General features: G+C 36.3%; 1 protein-coding gene across 7 annotated transcripts in view; it reads right to left on the reverse strand.

Annotated features, from left to right (window-relative positions):
- The window catches only part of ATRX (ATRX chromatin remodeler), a 315,263-nt gene that overhangs the window by 192,432 nt on the left and 104,807 nt on the right, over positions 1 to 18,024 (reverse strand). For 5 of the 7 annotated variants that reach the window (XM_047714735.1, XM_047714738.1, XM_047714737.1 and 2 more), the window contains 2 exons: positions 14,838 to 17,923; positions 1,496 to 1,568 (listed from right to left, as the gene is read on the reverse strand). In XM_047714735.1, the coding sequence (XP_047570691.1) occupies positions 1,496 to 1,568; positions 14,838 to 17,923 (3,159 nt within the window). The remainder of the gene's footprint in view (positions 1 to 1,495; positions 1,569 to 14,837; positions 17,924 to 18,024) is intronic. The other 2 variants (XM_047714739.1, XM_047714736.1) reach the window with 1 other exon arrangement.

Below are 18,024 nucleotides of genomic sequence, written 5' to 3' on the forward strand. Positions count from 1 at the left end.
ATAAAATAAAGAGGAATTAAAGCATTTTAAAAGAGATTTTTTAAATGCTTCCATAATCTTGCTATCATGTACTATAAAAATTGCTGATGAATAAAATATATGTCTTTACCAATCCATTCTGGACCCCACCTCATCTCATAAAATAAGTGGATACATGTATTTTTTAATAAAAAAAAATTAGTAGGTAAGCAGCATCTGAATCATTGTGCCCATGACTGATCTCTATTTAAAAGTACAAAATAAAATTATTCATTTACCTTAATAAAAACATTCTCCTATTAGAAAAATGCTGATCTTAAAAACAGAAAACTCTATCAGCATCAACAAGATATAGAAAACAGAGCTACAAGAACAGCTGGCTCACAGCATTTACTAACTCAAAGTTAATTTCCTACAAAATTATGACACAAAAATTACATGCATATTTTCATGTTTTCTTAATATTATAACTTACTATTAGGAATAAATGGATGGTTAATAGAATGTTTTTTAGTAAAACCATTAAGTCTATCATTGATAATAGGTGTTAGAATTAATCAGGGAAAATTTCATCCAACCTTTCATTTTAGAAATCAGAAACTTTTGGTAGAGTCACTTGCATACAATCACACAGACAAAAGAAGTTAGAACTAGAAATCAGATATTCTTATCCCCATTATTCTAAAATTCCACCTACTATACCACACGATCTTGTTGAAGATTATGAGTGTGGGATATACTGTATTTCAGGAAGGGTTTGTATTTCAGGAAGGGTTTAAGAGATAGGTAGAAAAATTAGGGTTATATTATTTAATGCATTTCCATTATTCTTCATTGTTAAGATATGGGTGTGTCTTTGTATTTTTTCTTCTCCCAGCCATCCCTCAGGTTAAATGAATCTGTAAAGGCTACACTGTTTACTTCTAACCTACTGTGTAAGTCTTATTAAAATTAATACTATCATACTATTTTATTTGAAAAATGGTTAAAATCCAAATCGGTGTGGACACTTTATAAATTGATACTTATTTTGAAAAGAATTTCTTAATCTTACATATCAGAGCGATCTCCTTTTCATCACTTTGAATGGGTCTTAATAAATAGGACCACCATATTAGATGGCAATTAAAAACAATAATCAGATATTGAGGAGAGAGATGTCTGTTGTCACCATTTATTGAAATGATTTATTTTCATCAGTAAAATAATCTGCCAAAATTAAAATATTCTCAAAAAATTATCACAGTTTACATGGGAACGTAAAATTGACAGTGCTGCATTTATAACACACCCTATGCTAGGTGTGTTAATATTTATATTTACTTTCTCTTAAGGTTTCTGAGTTTTAGCCCATTTTCTGGCCTTTCTTTCAAACTTGCAGGAAGACTGTGAGCGAGTCTTTCTAAGGCAGGCACTCCTGGTTTTTACAACCGGTTTGTGGTTCCGTTGCTGCTGTTTGTGCCCACGCCTAGGGTGTGTTATAATCTTTTTAAAGTCCTTACAGATGGAATCATACCTATTCTCAGGATCATTGTCGTCATCATCATCATCCACTGTGACAGGCACTGATTTAGATAAGGCTTCATCTCCTTGAGGGGAAAAAAGTGCACTTAAAATTAGCTTTAAATTATCTATATAAGTAAAATCATGTAAAATAAAACTGAAAGCCAAAAACGTCAGAACAACTAGTGGGTTCTAAACTGTACTCTGGTTCCAAAACATGAGTAAAAAATGTACAGGGAAAGCACAATGGGGAATTTATGAGGTGCCAGCAGTAAAACAATAGTTGGATTTTATATATTTCAAAGTTCCTTCCCAGAATACAACAGTTTTAAAGCTAATCCTTCCCAGTAACAAGTCTTCATCAATCTGGCATCACAGTACCATAACTTTCTTGCTGAAATAAGCTTTGTAGTGATCCATTTTAAGTTTGAAGTTAACAGATGTCTTAACCTGTTAAACTGAAGAATAATAAAATTGCTATTAATATTTTGGTAGTAGGAAGTAAAATATACTTAAATCTGTATTGTAGTCGTGATCAGAATTACCCAGAAATATATTCAAGTATAGTAAAAGTATAGATTTCCTTCTAAAAAGCTACACTACTATACTTTGATTACAAATCTGAAGAGGTTAAGATTGGTGCTCTTTACTGTATGTAAATTTTACCTGAAAAACAAACTTACATACTGACCTCTAATTAATACTCTATAGGCTGAAATAATTAGGGAACAGTACGCTGATGTTTATTTACCATTTATTTTGAAATGCATCAAGGATTTCAAGGGCATTACATTGAGTGAAAAAAGCCGATCTCTAAAGGTTACACACTTCATGACTCCACCCCAAAGTAACAAAATTAGAGATAAAAATGAAATTAACACTTGCCAGGGGTTAAGAATGGAGATAAGCATGGGGATGTGTATAAGGCTAGTACAAGGGAACCTTGTGGTAATGGAATAGTTGAGTATCTTGGCTGTAGTACTGGTTATAAAAAGCTACACATGTGGTAACTGCACAGAACTATACTTATATATACATACACACAGAAACAAATCAGTGCATGGAAAAACTGGTGAAATTGCAATAACTCTTCAGCTTCCTGGTTTTGATACTGTATTACAGTTATACAAGATGTCACCACTGGATAAAACTGAATGAAGGGCATTGTTCCAGACCTCCCCATTTTTTTTTTTTTGCAATGTCCCGTGAATTTATAATTAATTCAAAATGAACAGTTAAAAGGCAAAAAAAAAAATTAGGTACACTGATGGATAAAAAAAAGGATATATAAACAGATATGTGATAAAGCAAAGACACTACAATGGTAATGACAGAAACTTTTCTGTATATTCACTGCTTTGAGAGCACCTGGGTAGCTCAGTCAGTTGTGTCTGACTCTTGATTTCAGCTCAGGTCATGATCTCAGGGTCATGAGATTGAGCCCCACACCAGGTTCTGTGCTAAGCATGGAACCTCCTTGAGATTCTCTCTCCCTCTCCCTCCCCCAGCTCAAGCTCTCTCTCGTTCTCTAAAATAAATAAATAAACCTTAAAAAAATAAAATTGCCTTATAATAAAATATACAGAGAACATGTTGGGAGGAAAAAGATCCATAAAGAACACAGAAAGCTATAGGTTCAGGACAGAAATATGCTAAATACAGAAAGGCAAAAATAAGTCTTAGGATATCCTACCAAACTCACAATAAATCCCTCAAGCAGACCAATCTTCAAATGAAATATTACTAGTAATATTACTGTAATTCCCCTATTGCACTTTTCAAAATCTGACACATCCTTCAAAGTTGAGTTCAAATGTCACCTGTTCCTCTAAGTCTTCCTCTAATATTTAGATTAAATGGCCCACTTGCTGTTTATTACATAGCTCCATTTTAGTTTTATGTTTCTTCTGGTGTTTTTTTTTTAAATAATGACTTATCTATATCTATCTTCTTCACTGGACTGCAATATTCTAAGACCATGTTCTTCACTCTGGTTGCCCATGCCATTCTCAAGTCCCAATTTTTCTAGTAAACTATTATACCTCATAACAGGATATCCAACTATGGCTGAATAAACTGGAATCACCTAAACATATGGGAGCAGGGGAGCCCTTTTAAAAGTTCAAAAATATTGTTCCCTTAATTAAGCTGGACACATTAGGAAAATATGTTTATATATGCATATAAACAAATTATTAAGGAATGCCACTTACGCATAGGGCTTCTTGCTCAATGGGGAGCCTGTTTCTCCTTCTACCTGCCATCACCCTTGTGCACTCCCAAGAGCTTGTGCACTCTCTCTCTGACAAATAAATAAATAAAATCTTTAAAAAAAATAAAGTAAAAGGAATGCCACTTATCTTTCGGCTCACACCCAAACTTATCTTGAAACAGTATTTTTGGGGTACCTGGGTGGCTCAGTGGGTTAAGCCTCTGCTTTGGCTCAGGTCATGATCTCAGGATCCTGGGACTGAGCCCCACATCAGGCTCTCTGCTCAGCAGGGAGCCTGCTTCCCCTCCCCCCACCTGCCTCTCTGCCTACTTGTGATCTCTGTCAAATAAATAAATAAAATCTTTTAAAAAAAAAAACACACACAGTACTTTTTATAGTGCTTATTTTCAACCCTTCATAATCTTTTCTGCTTAAGCATTTTTACAAAGGCCCATTTTTAGACATGTTAATTCCCAAGCAAAATTATCTTCTTTTAAAGTAATCAGTTCCAAGACATATCCAGGATAAAGAAAATCCAATCCAAACAACAAGGCTAGGCTTATTCCACCAAACAGTTGAGAGACCGGCATCTGCAGAAGAGCTCAATTCTCAAGGCTTCTGTGGATACATGCATGAAAAAAGGACCACTTCTAAACAGCATGATGATCCTTCAGAACAAAGTTACATGGAACACAATGATCAAAATGGAACACAGTGATCTAGACCAGTGCTCAGGTAAGGAATTATTAGGAAATGCACCCTACAAATATTTGCCATACAATCTCATCTTAAGATCCAATGAATACATACTACTTATTACACTATGTATTAATAGTTCCAAACAGGAGAGGTATATCGTGGAATCCTCTCATATGTGTTTTGGGGAAATGAAAATTAGCAATTGAAATCAAACATGCTGATTTCACTAGGGAAGCTGTTTAATCATGGAAATCAGTTTTCCAAAGTTTAAGATAAATCAATAGCCTACAATTTGCTAATGAGAATACTCCATAACTCACAATTTATTATTCTTATACTCTAATCCTTAATAAGAGCTTTCCCAACTAACCTGATAACAAAACATTGATATGATATCAAAGTAAGTATTACATTGTACTCTGAATACAATCTCTTATACTACCATATAGCTGAGCCTTGAACATGGCTTTGAACTGCACAAGTCCATTTATACATGGATTTCTTTTTTGCAGTACACCAATGTAACTATTTTCTCTTTTTATTTTCTTGTTATTTCCTTTTCTCTAGCTTACTTTACTGAAATAATATAGTATATAAAATATACAAAATATGTATTAATCAACTATTTATGTCATTGGTAAGGCTTCCAGTCAATAGTAGGCTATTAAGAGTTAAGTATTTGAGAAGTGAAAGGCTAAATATGGGTTTTTGACTGAGCAGAGGATGAGCATCCCTAACCTCTGCATTCTTCAAGGGTCAACCAAAATTCTTAAATCAAGGCTCTCAGAACTAAGTTTACAAGTTGTTGCCAAAGTTCATTTGGCAGCAAAACCTGATCTAAACTGTTTATTCCTTTAAGTATGAATGTTCACATGTTTTGCTGCAAAAATACTAATTTAATTATGGGAGTGCTGCCTCGTAGGCAACTGGGGCTATTACATAATATATGCTAACTAATTGATATTATCTTTCTAAAAGTTGAAAATTCTGAAACACACTGGGTCCGACAATTTTGGGGACAGTAGTTAAAAGCCATACAGGCAGAAATCCATATAGGCATCTGATACAGCAATGCATTAAACAGAATATGCCATGAAAATCACACTTGTTTTCAAAACAACTCATCAGATAAACATTCCATATAAGGAATGTAAAGTTTTTTTTTGTTTTGTTTTGTTTTTTAAGATTTTATTTATTTATTTTGACAGAGAGAGAGATCACAAGCAGGCAGAGAGGCAGGCAGAGAGAGGGGAGGAAGCAGGCTCCCCGCAGAGCAGAGAGCCCGATGCGGGGCTCGATCCCAGGACCCTGAGATCATGACCTGAGCCAAAGGCAGCGGCCCAACCACTGAGCCACCCAGGCGCCCCAGGAATGTAAAGTTTTATTAAAAAGCAACATTCAGGGATGCCTGGGTGACTCAGCTGGTTAAGTGTCTGCCTTCAGCTCAGGTCATGATCCCAGGATCCTGGGATGGAGCCCTGTGTCAGGCTCCTTGCTTAGCAGGGAGTCTGCTTCTCCCTCTCCCTCTGCCCCACCCACCCGCCACTGATTCTCTCTCCTCTCTCTCTCTAATAAAATCTTTTAAAGAAATAAAAAAATAAAAATAAATAAAAATTTTAAAAAGCAATATTCAAATTAAATGCACAAAGCCCAACTGGGATAAAGGGAAAATTTAAACATTCTGCCCCTGCTGGGAACACATTTATACCTAAAATCTCCTTTATAAAATTTTAAAAATAAAGTTCAGGTGGATTTCTGGTGAAGATGGCAGAGCAGGGGCGTCCCAGGTTCACCTCATTCTGTGGTTACATCTACATAACAGCCACATCAGTGCAAATAAAAAAGAAAATGATCTGAATGAAGACTGACAGACTCTCCACAGCTAAATGTACAGACAAGGCCACTATAAAGAGGGTAGAAAGGACGAAGATGCAGTGGAAGGCAAAGTGACCTGTGGATTTGTCAGAGGAAAGGAAGGATGCCACGGACACATACAGAGAAGAGCAGACCCCAACACTATGCACCCCAGGCATGGTAGACCCACACACTGGGAGGCAAATCTCGGTAACATTTGGCTTTCAACCCAGAGGGACCTAACTTTCTAAGAACTTACAATGGGTGGGGCTTCACACATTAAATATTAAAAATCAGCAGGCTCCACTGTGGAAGAACCAGGGAGCAGTAGGAAATTGAGTCCCTATCCTTAAGAGACAGCACAACAAACCAACCGCACTGAGATACAGCATACAAACAGCAGTTTGAGAATGACCTGGGGTATACGAGAAGGTGGTTTCTTTACTAACTTCAGAGCATGTACTGCAAGGGTAGGGATCACTGGGAGAGTTCTGCAAGACCAAAAAGCTGGCAGGTGTCATTTCCCTCACCACTCCTACAGGAACTAGCATAGCACTAACTCTCTAGACATACCTTGCTAAAAGCATGTCCCACCCCACTATGTCTTCTGTAGACTTACCCCCTCCACACCAGTCTGCACTCTGGACAGTTTTCTCAGATGCCTGCAAGACATCTTCCACATGGGAGTGGCATCGACCTTGCTGGCACCACACAAAACCTGCCCCCATGTTCTTTTACAGATAGCCCCCACCAACATACCCTTGGCAGAAGACCATGCGAAGAAGTGACACAAACTGGGCAGTGTGCTTACAGCCCCAAGAATGGCCAGCACCACTTCAAAATGACTCCTTCCCAGGAGCAGAGGGAAGAATAAGCACAAACATGAGTGAAAACTGTGCCCCAGCAGCAGGGTGAGGGCAGACATCTAGTCTGATGGCAGGCTCAGGCTACCAACAAAAACTTCTCAGGAGGGGCACCTGGGTGGCTCGGTGGGTTAAGGCCTCTGCCTTCCACTCAGGTCATGATCCTGGGGTCCTGGGATTGAGCCCTGCATCGAGCTTTCTGCTCAGCGGGGAGCCTGCTTCCTTCCTCTCTATCTGCCTGCTTCTCTGCCTACTTGTGATCTCTGTCAAATAAATAAATAAAATCTTTAAAAACAAAACAAAACAAAACTTCTCAGGAGACAATGTGGGGAGAACACCCTGTAGTTCTGAGCTACCACATTTCTGATAAATGGCTGGTGTGACTCAACTCAAGCCCAAAGCAAACATCAGACTGGCCCATAACAACGCAGGGACCAAACCCTGCCCACAAGAGGCAAACGGAGCCATTGCAGATGACTAGAATGAAGGCAAACGAGGCTCAGCCATAAAATTAGGGTACAACAACACCCAAAGGAGACAGTCCAGAAGTGTCACGTGTCAAGGACACCGCACTGTAGGGCACTACAGGACCTGCTCTTCATAAGACTACTATTTACAAGAGCACATGGCTAACATGTAGAAAAAGACACAGAGAACTGGACAATATGAGGAGAAGAAGGAATATGTCCCAATTGAAAGAACATGACAAAATCACAGCAAGAGAACTAAACAAAACAGAGATAAGTAATATGCCTAAAGGAGAATTTAAAGTAATGGTCATAAAGATACTCACCAGAATTGAGAAAAGAGTGGAGAACCTCACTGAGATACTCAACAAAGAGATAGAAAACAACAAAGAGGTAGAAAACAAAACCAATAAGAGATGAAAAACTCAGTAACTAAAATTGAATATATACTAGAGGGAATAAATAGTACAATAGAGGAAGTAGAAGAATGGACCAGTGACCTACAAGACAGAGTAAAAGAAAGCAATCAAGATGAACAGAAGGGAGAAAGAAAATAATAATAAATGAAAATATACTTAAGGAACTCAGTAACACAATCAAGCATGGTAACAGACACATTATAAGGACCCCAGAAAGACCTGAGGAAGAAAAAGGGGCAGAAATTTACTTGAAGAAATAATAGATGAAAACTTCCCAAATCTGGGGAAGGAAACATATATCCAGATTCAGAAGGCACAAAGAGGGGCGCCTAGGTGGCTCAGTGGGTTAAAGCCTCTGCCTGCGGCTCAGGTCATGATCCCAGGGTCCTGGGATCGAGCCCCGCATCGGGCTCTCTGCTCAGCAGGGAGCCTGCTTCCTCCTGTTTCTCTCTGCCTGCCTCTCCGCCTACTTGTGATCTGTCAAATAAATAAATAAAATCTTAAAAAATTTAAAAAAAAAGGCACAAAGAAACCCCAATAAAATCAACCCCAAAGAAGTCCATACCAAGACATATAATAATTAAAATAGGAAAATGTAGTGACAAAGAGGGATTTTAAAAGCAACAGGAGAAAAGAAAACAGGTACAAGCAAGGGAAAACTCCATAAAGATATAAGCATATTTTTTCAGAACAAACTTTGCAGGCCAGAAGAGACTGACATGATACATTCAAAGTAGTGAAGGAAAACAAAACTGTAACCAAGAATACTCTCTCTCTCCAGCAAGACAATCATTCAGAACAGAAAGAAAGATAAAGAGTTCCCCAGACAAATAAAGTTAAAGGAATTCATCACAACTAAACCAGCTGTAGAAGAAATATTAAAGGGGATTCTCTGAGTGGAAAAGTAAGACAGCAATTAGGAGTAAGAAAAGTAGGTAGCACTAAAGCAGTAAAATTAAGTAAATACCAATAAAAATCAGTTAAAGATTTACAAAATACAAGGAAATAAAGTATATATCTAAAACACGGAGGGGAGGGGGTAAAAATTTAGTACATTCAAACTTAAGCAACCATTAACTTAATATAGACTGCTACATACAGAAAATGTTTTATATAAAACTAATGACAACCACAAATCAGAAACAACTAATATGTAAAAAAATAAAGAGAAAGGAATCTAAGCATACACTAATAAAGCCAGCAATCACAGAAGAGAGTCAGAGAAGAAAGGAACAGACAAAAACTACAAAAACAAACATAAAACAAGTAGCAAAATGGCAATACATGCCTACCAATAATTACTTTGAATGTAATTGGACTAATTGCTCCAATCAAAAAACGAGTGACTGAATAGATAAGAAAGCAAGACCTACCTGTATGATACCAATAAGAAACTCACTTCTGACATAAAGACATAAAGTAAAGGTATGGAAAAATATTTAGCATGCAAATAGATGTAAAAAGAAAGCCAGGTAGCAATACATGTAATGGAAAAAACAGACTTTTAAAAGACTGTAACAAGAGACAAGGAAGGATAACATATAATCATAAGTAGTACAACCCAGAAAGATAACAACCATAAACCCATTTATGAACCCAATACTGGAACACCCAAAAATATAAACAGCTAATAACAAAAAAAGTAATCAACACTAACATAATAATAGCAGAGGACTTTAACTCCGCACTTACATCATTCAAACTGAAATCAACATGAAAACAGTAGCTTTGAAGGGCATACTGGACCACATCGATCTAACATATAGTCAGAATATTCCATTCTAAAAGAGAACATAATCTTTTGCACGTGCACATGGAACATTCTCCAGACTAGATCACATGTTAGGCCACGAAACAAATTTTAACAAATTCAAAAAGATCAAAGTCATACCATCCATCTTTTCCAACCACAATGCTATGAAACTAGAAATCAACCACAAGAAAAAATCTGGAAGAACACAAATACACAGAGGTTAAATACACACTACTAAACAATGAATGTGTCAACCAAGATATCAAAGAGGAAATCAAAAAATGCAAGGAGACAAATGAAAATGAAACCATAATGCTCCAAAATCTTTGGCATACAGCAGAAGCTATTCTGAGAGAGAACTCTGTAACAATACAAGCCCACCTTAAGAAGAAAAAAACTCAAATAGACAACATAACCTTACACCTAAAGAAACTACAAAAAGAACAAATGAAACTCAAAACCTTTGGGAGGAAGAAATATTAAAGTTCAGAGCATAAACAAAATTCAAACTAAAAAAAAAAAAAAAAGGATCAATGAAACCAGAAGTTGGTTCTTTGAAAGACCAACAAAACTGTTAAACTGTTATCCAGACACATCAAAAAAATAAGACAGGACCATACAAAATAAAAAATGAAAGAGGAGAAATAACAATGGACACCACAGAAATAAAAAGGACTGTAAGAGAATATTATGAAAAATTATACACTAACAAATTGAACAAAATAGAAGAAATGGATAAATTTCTTGAAACATAACCTCCCAAAACTTCTTCGCAAAGAAATTTAACATTTGAACAGACTGCCAACAGTGAAACTGAATCATTAATCAAAAAACCCCCATAAAACAGAAGTTCAGAACCACATGCCTTCACAGGTGAATTCTATTAAATATTTTAAGAAGTTAAAACCTAATTCTTCTCAAATTATTCAAAAAATGGAAGACAAATGAAAGCTTCCAAATTTACTCTACAAGGCCAGCATTAGCCTGATACAAAAGCCAGATAAAGATATTCCTAAAAAAGAGAACTACAAGTCATATCTCTGAAGAACACAGATGCAAAAATCCTCCACAAAATATTAGCAAACAGGGGGCACCTGGGTGGCTCAGTGGGTTAAAGCCTCCATCTTCAGCTCAGGTCATGATCCCAGGGTCCTGGGATCCAGCCCCGCATCCTGCTCTATGCTCAGCGGGGAGCCTGCTTCCCCTCCTCTCTGCCTGCCTCTCTGCCTACTTGTGATCTCTGTCTGTCAAATGAATGAATGAATAAATAAATAAATCTTTTTTTAAAATGTTAGCAAACAGAATCCAACAATACATTGAAGAAAATCACTCACACAATCAGGTAGGATTTATTCCTGGGCTGCAAGGGTGATTCAATATTTGCAAATCAACCAATGTGATACACGTCAATAAGAGAAAGGCTAAGAAACATACGTTCATTTCAATAGATGCAAAAAAGCATCTGACAAAGTATAAAATCCATTCATGATCAAAACTCTCAACAAAGCAGGTTTAGAAGGAACATACCACAATACAATTATGGCCATATGTGAAAAACTCACAGCTAACATCATACTCCACATTCACCATGGAGTTGACTGAGAGCTTTTCCCCTAACATCATAAATAAGACAAAGATGTCCACTCAAATCACTTTTATTCAACATAGTACTGGCAATCCTAACCACAGGCATCAAAAAACAAAAACAAATAAAAAGTATCCAAACTGGTAAGGAAGAACTAAAACTTTAATTACCTGTGGATGACATGAAACCGTAAGTAGAAAACCACCAAAAAACTACTAGAATTGATGGATGAATTCAGTAAGGTCACGTGATACAAATCAATGTACAGAAAACCACTGCATTTCTACACACTAATAATGATATACAAATGTCATTAATAATGAATTACAAATTAAGAAACTGTCCCATTGACAACTGCACCAAAAATAACAAAATACCTAGGAATAAAGTTAACCAAGGAGGTGAAAGAACTATACTTTGAAAACAATAAAACACTAATGAAAGAAATTGAAGTTGATACAAACAAATGGATAGATTTTCATGCTCATGGACTTGGAGAACACACACTGTTAAAACATCCCTACTTCTCAAAGCAATCCACAGATTTAATGGAATCCTTATCAAAATATCAACACCATTTTTCACAGAACAGGAACAAATAATCTTAACATTTGTATGGAACCACAAATAGCCAAAGCAATATCAAAAAAGAAAAGCAAAACTTAGAAGTATCACAATCCCAGATTTCAAGATATACTACAAAGCTGTAGTAATCAAAACAGTATGGTACTGGCACACTAACAGACACCCAGATCAACAGAACAGGATAGAAAGCCCAGAATTAAATTCAACACTATATGGTCAATTAATTTTCAACAAAATTAATTTTTTTCAACAGAAGCAAGAATATGCAATAGGAAAAGTCTCTTCAACAAATGGTGTTCAGAAAACTGGACAGCAACATGCAAAATAATGAAATGGGACCACTTTCTTATACCATAGGCAAAAATAAATTCATAATGGATTAAAGACCTAAATGTGAAACCTGAAACCATAAAAATCCTAGGAGAGAGCACAGGCAGTAATTTCTCTGACATCGACCATATCAGCATTTTTTCTAGATATGTCTTCTGAAGGCAAGGGAAACAAAAGCAAAATTAAACCATTGGGACCACATCAAAATAAAATGCTTCTGCACAGCAAAGGAAACAATCAACAAAACTAAAAGACAACCTACAGAGAGAGTGGGAGAAGATACTTGCAAACAATATAGCCAATAAAGGGCTAGTATCCAAAATATATAAAAGACTTATACAACTCAACACCAAAAAACTTCACAAATAATCCAATTAAAAATGGGCAAAAGTCATCAACAGATGTTCTTCCAAAGAAGACATAAAGCTGGCCAACAGACACATGAAAAGATGTTCAACATCACTCATCTTCAGGGAAATGCAAATCAAAACCAGAATGAGATATCACCTGACACCTATCAGAATGGCTGAAATCAAAGACACAAGAAATAAGTTTTTTGGTGAGGACGTAGAGAAAAGGCAATCTGTTGGTGGGAATGCAAACTGGTGCAGCCACTGTGGAACACAGTATGAACATTCCTAAAAAATGTTAAAACAAAATTACTATATGAGCCAGTAATTCCACTAGTATTTACCCAAAGAAGAGAAAAAGAACACTAATTCATGAAGATATAAACACCCCTATAAAGTTTATTGCAGCATTATTTACAATAGCCAAATTATAGAAACAACTCAAATGCCCAATGATAGATGGAGAAAGATGTGGTATATAACTCTAAAATGGAATATTACTCAGCCATAAAAAAGAAAGAAATCTTACTGTCTGCAACAACATGGATGGATCATGAGTATAATGCTAAATAAGTCAAAGAAAGACAAATACCTAATGTTTCACTCATATGTAGAATTTAAGAAACATGGGGCGCCTGGGTGGCTCAGTGGGTTGGGCCGCTGCCTTCAGCTCAGGTCATGATCTCGGGGTCCTGGGATCGAGTCCCACATCGGGCTCTCTGCTCGGCAGGGAGCCTGCTTCCCCCTCTCTCTCTGCCTGCCTCTCTGTCTACTTGTGATCTCTGTCAGGTAAATAAATAAAATCTTTAAAAAAAAAAAAGAATTTAAGAAACAAAACAAATGAACAAAGAAAAAAGACAAACACAAAATAAAGACTCTTAAATACAGAGAACAAATGGATGGTTACCAAAGGGGAAGGAGGGGATGGGTGAAATAGGGGAAGGGGATTAAGAGTACACTTATCATGACGAGCACAGTAATGTATAGAGTTGCTGAGTCACTATATTATACAGCTGAAACTAATACAACACTGTATGTTACACATACTAGAATTAAAATTTAAAGAAATAAAGTAAATAAGCAAGCAAGCAAGCAGCTGTGAGTTGTAATATAAATAAATAAATTTTTAGAATGAATGAAGGAATAAGTTTAACATGTCCCTAGTTAACTGACAGGTTTACTAACTTAAAAACACAATGCAAGTGACATATGCACATGTATTATGAACTGATTTTTAATAACTACAACAGTAATAAAAATTATTTTTATAACTCTTTTTTGTGGGGGGGGGTACACTGACTGTTTGACCCATATCCTAATTGTCCTAGTTCTCTATCTCCTCAGGGTAAGGTAATTCATCTACTTTTTGGATTTTTCTTTTATTTTGTTACTGTTATAGACAGAAACATCTGTTCACGTGATTAGAAAAAATTGACAAGGACCAGCAGTGGGTTTAATGATGTAAATTTAAAATTTTCAGGGGCACCTGGGTGGCTCAGTGGGTTAAAGCCTCTGCCTTCAGCTCGGGTCGTGATCCCAGGGTTCTGGGATCGAGCCCCGCATCAGGCTCTCTGATCAGCGGGGAGCCTGCTTCCTCCTCTCTCTGCCTGCCTCTCTGCCTACTTGTGATCTTTGTCAAATAAATAAATAAAATTTAAAAAAATAAAAATAAAATGAAATTTTCAGAATATTTCACCAGACACATAGTTAGTCTGTCCAATTTAAAAAGTCATATATATGCAGGGGTGCCTGGCTGGCTCAGTTGGAAAACCATGATCTTGATCTCAGGGTTCTGAGTTCTAGCCCCACACTGGGTACAGAAGTTACAGAAAGTCATATGCATGGCAAGGCAGTTAAAACTTCCACACACTATGTTATACCAGCACAAAGCACACATCTCCATTACATAAATATATACCTACTAAACTACCAGCACACATCTCATTTTCCTTCATAAACTATTTATTACTCCAGAAAAAGCACTAAACATTGGTAAAGAAATTCTGTCAGGTACCCAACAAACCTGGTATATCTGACACAGAATACTAAAAATATTTGGAATACCTTCCAATGATGGCATAAAAATAAATGAAGGCTTTTTAGTACATCTTTAAAGAATTTTAAAGAGCCTTTTCCTAAGCAGTAACCTTGCATATGATTGGCTTCAGGGAAAATTAAACCATGTAGTTATTCAAGACAGTAAAAGCATAAATTATGAATTAATTTATTTTTGCATACCTGATGATTGGCAAAATCCAGTATGTGAAGACAGCACTAAATTTTCAGTCACAGGCTTAATTTTCTGCTCATCACTGCTCCCCTCACCTAGAGAATTCTGATCATCATCTCCTATATCAGAAGAAGATGATGATGTAATGTCAGCTTGCTTCCTTTTAGTGCTTGTTCTTAAGGAGTTTCTCATTTTCTCCTTGACACCACCTGTCTTCTTTTTCACTGAAGTTCTCTGTTTCTTCAGCTTTTTATTGTCTTCAGAACTTTCCTCACCATCAGAAGATGATGAGCCACTATGTACTTCCTTGGTATTTCTCTTTGAATTTAAATTTCTTCTTTCCCTCAGTTCTATTCTTTTCAGTCTCTTATCAGAAGAATCACAACCATCTTCTTTCATGGAATATTTCTCAGTATCAGATGATGAACAATCCTGTCTCTTCCTCGAACTCTTTTCAGGCAAGTTGCATCTTTTCTTCACTCTACTGGATGCCCCGTTCTTACTCCTTTTGTCTTCTGAAGAATCACAACTATCTCTTTTTCCCTGTAATTTCTCAGTATGATCAGATATTTCATCCTTCTTTTTAGAAGTTTTATCTTTTATTTTCTTACTTTTCTTGTCCCCATAAGTTGTGTCATTCTTATTTTGTTTTATGCCTTTAGGAATATGAGAAATTTCTTCTCCCTCGGGTAACTTCTCAGTGCTATCAGATGATGATTCATACTGTTGTTCGATCTTAATTACATTTTTCTTCAAGTCTGTAGTTTTCTTTTCTTTTACTCCAATTCCCTTTTTGCTCTGCTTTTTGTCATCTTCAGAGGATTCATCACTCTGCTCTTTCTTTGGGAAATTCTCAGCAATGTCAGATATGCCAGCCTGTACTTTCTTACACGATTTGGTTTTCAAATGCTTACTCTTTTCTTTAGTTTCAGCAAACTTTTTGTCTTCTGGAGAATTAAAACTCTCCTCTTTCCCTGAAGGCAGCTTATCAGCACCATCAGAATAAACACCTAACTGTTGCTTCTTAGAAATTCGATCTCTTAAGTCCATGTTGGTCCCGTCTTTATCCACTGTGCCTTCTGCTGGAGTGAAATTCTCTCTCTCACGTTTCCTTTCAGCATCATCAGATGATCCTTCTTGTGCGGTCTTCAAATTTTTCTGCCCTTGATTATCCATTCCTTTTTTTCTGTGTTTTTCATCTTCAGAAGAATCATAATCTTCTTTATTTGGAACTCTTTTTTTGGTTGTTTTGGCAGCCCCAATTTTACTCATACTCTTTATCTCTTTTTCTAATTCTGAGTCATAATTGGAAGATTCAGACTGGTTTTGTCGTTTCTTTTTAGAAATTATAGACCTCTTAGCTGATTTGCCTTTTTTAATATCATAATCTGAACCAGAAGTAGAACTTTTTCGTTTCCTTTTTCCTTTATCATCTTTCCCTGTTTGAGTCTTTAAATCATACAAAGTCTTCTCGTGATTTGTATGAGTTTCATTGATATCAGTATCTGAAGAAGAACTGTGATTCATCCTGGATACCTCTTTGAGGATTGCTAACATTTCATCAGAATCTGAATTCTGATCCACAATCTCCGACTGCTTAGATTTAGGCAATTTATTAGGTTTGGGATTATCTATAGCACTGTCAGAAGAATTCCGCTTATCCTTTTTTCTCATTGGAACTGATAGTTTTTGTTTCTCCTTAACTGTTTCATTACTTTCTTCATCTGAATTAGATGTTGCAGGATTGGTTTCTGTCTGTCGCCTCAAGGGAGTAGTCTTTACACGTGGAGATCTTCGAAGATCAGATTCTTCTGAAAGTAATGGAACTTCACTTTCAAACAAATGCTCACTATCATTCTTTTCCTGTCCAACTCCACAGTTCTCTGGCTTGGGGTTCAGACCAGAACTTTTACAGCCATCTTTATCTTGTGGTACTTCCTGACAATCAGCACCTTTAATTGGAGAATTAGAAAGGGAAACAGGGGTGAGTTTAACATATAATTCTTTTGTTACTTTAGCAGTAGTTTTTGACTTAATACCTCCTCTGTTGTCTTTTGAAGTAATATTTAATTTTACAGAAGAACTTTCCAGTTCTTGGTCAGTTCCACTATTCCCATCTCCCTGATTATCAGCAGAACTCTGAACTTCCATAGCTGTCTCAAGATTTTCAAAAATGTCTTCTGGAACTGAGGAAGGAACAGAAACAATATCCATGTCTAAATCTTCAGAAGTGTTAGCAGGTTCATACTGAGGTTCTTCTTTTTTATCAGATTTCTTATGTTCACCAGTGGCATTTTTATTTGCTCTTTGTTCCTGTACTGTAATATTCTGATCCATGTGCTCACTATCCACCTGCTTTCTTGCCAGTTTAGCTTCTGATTTTGAAATATCTTTTTTCTCTAAAGCACAGGGTTTTTCTCCTTTTCGTACTTTTGTTTCAGACTTAGCATCTATGACCTTATGCTCTTTGGTATTTTTCTCTTTGTTTCCAGCATCCAAAGCTCGAATCTCTGAATTCAACTCTTCTTCTAATGCAAGATGAGCTTTCTTGATATCAGCTAACACAGATTTAAAAGCCTTAAGCTGGCGTAACTTTATAGCAGAACTGGTTTCTGAATTATCTGCTGCCTGCTTCAAAAACTTAACGTAACTGGAGTTCATGTTAGATGTGGTCTCAATCAGTTTTTTTGCCTTCTTAATCATCTCTTTGGGCACAATTAGTGCTGAATAAGAGTAGGTTACTGAACCAGAACATGAATCATCTAATTTCTTTTCTTCTCCATTACAATTGGAACTATTTTTCTTTGGAGAAAATCTGGGTGTGTGGTCATATACTTTATTACTCTTTTCATTGTCAACTTTTATCTTCTTCTTATTTTGTTGCAACAACTGTTCTAAATTTTCAAATACGCTATTACATGCAGTGACCAAGTCCAACAAAGGTTCTGGGTGACAAATGTAGCAATACCACTGGTTGTTTTCATCCATTATTGCAGAGAGCTCCTTTCGACCAAGGTTGCGCAGAATGCATTTCTTGCAGAAGGCATTATGGCAAAAGTCACAACAAATCAAGTTTCCACCTTCTGCACACCACCTGAAATTAAAAGATGAAAATATTATTCCAAAGTGAAACTCACTCTAAATTTTTTTCATTATTAAAGCAATTTAAATTTTCCTGCCAGGAATTCTAATAGT

This window comes from Lutra lutra, chromosome X (genome assembly GCF_902655055.1).
Source record: "Lutra lutra chromosome X, mLutLut1.2, whole genome shotgun sequence".
Taxonomy (NCBI): Eukaryota; Metazoa; Chordata; class Mammalia; order Carnivora; family Mustelidae; genus Lutra; species Lutra lutra.